At 36.8% G+C, this 5,460-nt stretch overlaps 1 protein-coding gene across 2 annotated transcripts in view; it reads right to left on the bottom strand.

The window, feature by feature from the left end:
- Positions 1-5,460, bottom strand: part of WDR19 (WD repeat domain 19) — a 120,256-nt gene that overhangs the window by 39,278 nt on the left and 75,518 nt on the right. For both annotated transcript variants that reach the window (XM_006873212.1, XM_006873213.1), the window contains one exon: positions 2,353-2,502. In XM_006873212.1, the coding sequence (XP_006873274.1) occupies positions 2,353-2,502 (150 nt within the window). The remainder of the gene's footprint in view (positions 1-2,352; positions 2,503-5,460) is intronic.

Below are 5,460 nucleotides of genomic sequence, written 5' to 3'. Positions count from 1 at the left end.
ATTGAATTTGAATTTAAATAAACTAAGTGTATGTTATGGTGTGATGTTGTGGGTTAATGCACCAGACTGCAAAGCCATTTGAACTGCACAGTTCAAGCTCACCAGCCGCTCTTTGGAAACCCTATACAGGGTCACTATGAGTCAGAACTGACTCGACAGCACTTCACAACAACAACGAATGTTATTTCAAAGAATTCTCTGTAATGCACACCAATAAGCATGAAGAACATTGTGATAGCAACAGATGCGATTTTAAAAAAGAAAGTCATGGGTATTGTTCCTGTGAAGTCATGAGTGGAGCTAGGCTTATTGCACATCCTGAACAGATAGCTTGGAAATATCTGCCTCCTCCCTACTCCACTGTCGTTCTCAAAGAAGAACAAAACATAACATTTCTGAGAACAGGTATCGCTATGATGGAGTTCAAATGGCCATCGGTAGCCCCTCATCACATGTGGCTGCTCCAAATGGAGGCAGGACACCAGATGTCATGGACTTAGTATGAAAAAAAGAATGTGCAACTCTCATTAACAATATTTTCATATTGATTACACAATGAACTAGTGATAGTGAATGAATGCCTGTTTCATTTTATCTCTTTTTTCAATTAGACTAGTGAGAGTTTCGCAGCTACTCCTGTTCTAGTTCTCCCAGACAGTGCTGCTCAGCACGTTTACATATCGTGATGTCTTCCTGTTGTTAGGTGTCATCACACCACTTCTGTCTCACAGTGGCCCCCTATGACAGAGCAGAACTGCCCCACAGGGTTTTCATGGCTGTAATCTTTATGAACACAGGTCTCACAGTCTTTCTGCAGTGCAGCCACTGGGTGGCTCTGAACCACCAACTTTGTGGTTAGCAGCTTAAAGATTTAATGCTAACTGCTCACTCTAAGACAGATACTATTATTATTACCCTCATTTTACTGATGAGGAAACTCAAGCATGAGAGAAATTTGCAGTTACTCATCTAATAAGCTAAAGAGCTAGAAAGTGAACCCAGGCATTCTGACTCCACAACCTTTGCTTCAAATCGCTAATCTATATGACCTTCAGTTTGTAGAGAAGAGCACATGGGAGCCACCGCACTGGTGGCAGAATAAACATTTAATAAGAGTCACAAGGCACACAATGCACTAAAAGCTTTATACACATGACCACATTTTATTTTCATAAACTCTACAAGGAGCCTTGCATGGCACTATTGGATAAGCATTGGACTGCTAACTGCAAAGTTGGCAATTCAAACCCACCAGCCGCTCCTTGGAAACCCTATACAGGGTCACTATGAGTCAGAACTGACTCGATGGCACTTAACAACGATGACAATGCAGGCATCAGAAGTATCTCCATTTTACAGGTAGAGAAACTTGGAATTCCATCCACCTGAGAGCTTTGGAGGAGGACACCACGCTTCACACCATTCATACCACTTGTTGACTGTGTGACTCTGGACAAGTTACTTCTCTTGTCTATGCCTAAGTGTCATTATCTGTAAAACGGAAATCAATTATGTGCGTACTTCCCTCTGAGGTTACTGTAAGGGTTAAGAGAGACCACTAATCTTTATAAGGAATTGTTGCAATTGTTAAGTGGCATGGAGTCAGTTCTGAGTCATAGCAAATTTGTATAGGGTTTGTGAGGCTGTAAATCTTTATAGGAGCAGAAAGCCTCATTTTTCTCCTGTGGAGCAACTGGAGGGTTTGAACTGCCAGCCTTGTGGTCAGCAGTCCAGTGCTTATCCTACACCACTATTAACTAGATGTAAAAAATGAGACATCTGAGTAAATGATATAAACCCACACATTTCCTTTTTCTGAATCTATTTTTTAAAACGTTAAGGATGTTTAAAAGTAGAAGCACCTGATTTTAATAGTGGTCTGTCTGTTTCTAATCATCTGACACAAACTCATCTAATACCTGATCTTTGTGTTCAGGATATCCAACACAAGAGAAAAACCAAGTGAGGAGGGCAGAAAGAACAGGGTCTAATTTTTGCCCTTTGAGGCATGTTGGCGATCTGGGGATAAAAGCTATGCACATGAAGATATAGTGAACATGTGTAGTAAGTAATACAGCTAGAAATGTAATAGCATATAATGGATATCTTGCCAGTTAAAAAAAAAAATTGCTTTGGGAATGAAAATAATTATAGGATGATGGGAAAAAAAATTTCTTGATCTAGTCTTGAAAATGGATCTATTGTGATTAATTCAATCTAAAACATGATTAAAGTTAAAAAAATCCTTTCTATTCAAGAAAAACCACCTTTATGTCTGATATTTACTTTAAAAACACTTTGCTTCTTATATTGTATTTTAAAAGCCACATTTAAAAACATAGCTAAACTTACTGGGCAATAGACAAATCCATCACTTTTTTCATCAATGAAAACCAGTCTGGTCCCATTTGGATCAGGAAACACTTTTTTCACACCCACAGGGTGTCGATAGTTGTTAACAAATTGCCAGTCTTCAATGTAGAAATATTGAATGACACCAGTCTGAAAAATATTCAGTCATGAAAATATAAGACTGTCTAGAAAATACTGACCTTCAGCTTTTTCAGTTAAACACACTTTCTAATTTTAAGAAAATAATAATAGTTAAGGAAGAGTCGAAAACTAATATTTAGTTGACATGAAAGGTAAAGACGCAAGAAAATAAGTAGAGTGGGAATGCACAGGGAATTTCAGTCTATTAATTCATTAACTCTAATATTCTTAATAATATTAAAACACAATCTTTAGACTTCCTAGTAGTAAGAAATACCCTCAGCACTTAAGAGTAATTTTCAAATCATATTTGAAATATTTTTATTGGTAAACTATAAATAATTAGAAAATTAATTTAACAAAAAAAAATCATTTGATTTCTCTATATTAGGAATAACATATAGACACCAAAATTTAAAACATAATGCCACTTACCGTCACTAAAAACAAAAAGAAAATAGGTGTAAACTAACAAAACGTATACGACTTGTATGATGAAAATGGTAAAATACTAATGAAATAAATCAGAGACTATCTAAATAAAGGAAGAGATTGTAGGACTCAATATAGTAATTTATGTCAATTTTCCCCAGATTGATATAGAGGTTTACCACAATTCCTACCAAGAATATCACAAGATATTTTTATGTTTATAGACAAAGATTATTCTAAAATGTGTAGAGAAAGGCAAAGGAATGAAAACAGCTAAAAACAAACTAGGAGAACCAGTGCACCCAATTTCAAGGCTTTTTACATAGCTACAATAAATCATGACTGTGTGATCCTGGTGGAGAGACAGACAACAGATCAAAGGAAAAAAATAGAGAAGCCACACAAATAGGCCCAATCAACTATTTTTTCTGGTTTTCATGATGTCTAAGTTCTTTTTAAATAACAGTTTTCTTGATATAAAGTTCACATACCCCAAAATTCACCCATGTAGAGTGTACAGTTCAATACTTTTTAGTATATTGACCAAGCTGTGAACCGGCACTATAATCAATTTTAAACCATTTTCTTTGCTCTAACGATTTGTTTATTCTGGACATTTCATATAAACAGAATCATACAATATGTGGCATTTGGTGATTTTTTTTAACTTAGTATGATGTTTTAAAATTTTAGTATATATTAGTACTTTCTTGCTTTTTATTGCCAAATAATTCCATAGAATGGAAAACCTGCATTTTTTTTTCTTCACTCATTGATTGCTGGGGCAGTTGTGTTACTTCTACTTTTCGGCTATTATGAATGGTTGTTGTTGTTGTTAAGTGCTGTCAATTCAGTTTGGACTCATAACAACCCTGTAAAGGGTTTCTGAGGAGCGGCTGGGGAGCTCAAACCTACAACCTAGTTTTTCAAACTGACCTTGCAGTCCAGTGCATTTACCTACAGCACCACACGAGTGCCATGAACATGAGTGGATAAGTTTTTGTGTGGATTTATGTTTTCAGTTCTCTTGGGTATATTCCTAGGAGTGGACCTGCTGAGTCATAAGGTAACTCTACATTTAACCTTCTGAAGAACTGCCAAATTGTTTGCCCGAGTGGCTCCTCCATGTAACATTCCCCAAGGAGAATATGAAACTTCTAATTTCTTTACACATTTGCCAGTACTTGTCTTCATCTGTCTTTTTCAATTTAGCCCTCATTGTGGTATGAAGGTTGATTTAGTTCAGAAAACAAAAACGTATGGTCTCACAAAAACCTATCTATTAATGCTTATTGTTGTTAAGTATCATCAAATCAATTCCAACTCATAGTGACCCCGTATAGTGTTTCTGAGGAGCAGCTGGTGGGTTTGAACCACTGAGCTTGTGGTTTGCAGTCCAGTGCTGATCCTACAGCACCTATTTACAATAGCCCCAAACAGGAAATAATCCAGATGTATTTCAAATGGGTGAATTATTAACTCAGCAACAAAAAAAACTGAACTATTGAAACAAACTGGATGGATCTCCTGAGAATTAAGCTGAGTGAAAAAAGTCAGACAAAAAGGAGTAATATTGTATGATTCCATTTATCTAAAAGTCAAGAAAATTTCAATCTCATTTATAGTAACAGAGAGCACTGGGTGGTGAGAGACAGGGAGGAAGAATCACAAAACATGTGAGAAGATTTTGGGAGGTAATAGATACGTTCACCTCGGGAGTTAGAAAACCAGAAGGGAAGAACACACTCAGCATTTCTCAAACTGAGAGAACTGAAGTAAAAATCAAGCCTTGACTTTAGTTATTGAAGGATCTCTGGGCAAATTACTGAATGATGCAGAAAGCACCAAAAGAAGATGAAAGGAAAACACAGAGTAACTGTACCAAAAGGAAATGGTCAACATTCAACCATTTTAAGAGGTAGCATATGATCAAGAGCCAATGATACTGAAGGAAGAAGTCCAAGGTGCACTGAAGAAATTGGCAAAGAGCAAGGCACTGAGAATTGATGGAATAAAAATTGAAATCTTTCAAGAAAGTCAGGTGGCACCGCAGGCACTCTCACTCATGTCTGCCAAGAAATTTGGAAGACAACTATCTGGCCAACTGATGGGAGGAGATCAGTATTTGTGTCCATTCCAAAGAGAGGTGACCCAACAGAATGCGGAAATCATCAGACAATATCTTTGCTATCCCACGCAAGTAAAGTTTTACTAAAGGTAATACAGGAATGGCTACAACCATACATTGACAGAGAACTTCCAGAGGTTCAAGCCGAATTCAGAAGAGGCCGTGGAACGAGGGATATCATTGCTGATACCCTATGGATCTTGGCTGAAAGCAGAAATGCCAGAAAGATATTTACCTGTGCTTTACTGACTACGCAAAAGCCTTGGATTGTGTGGATCATGACAAGCTATGGACAACATGCAAAGTATGAGTATTCCAGACACTTAATTTAGTTCAGAAAACAAAAACTTATGGTCTCACAAAAACCTATCTATTAATGCTTATTGTTGTTAAGTATCATCAAATCA

The sequence above is a fragment of the Chrysochloris asiatica genome, unplaced genomic scaffold (assembly GCF_000296735.1).
Source record: "Chrysochloris asiatica unplaced genomic scaffold, ChrAsi1.0 scaffold00230, whole genome shotgun sequence".
In the NCBI taxonomy this organism is placed as follows: domain Eukaryota; kingdom Metazoa; phylum Chordata; class Mammalia; order Afrosoricida; family Chrysochloridae; genus Chrysochloris; species Chrysochloris asiatica.
The sequence above is the reverse complement of the archived record's forward strand: the minus strand, read 5'-3'. Positions and strand labels throughout refer to the sequence as shown.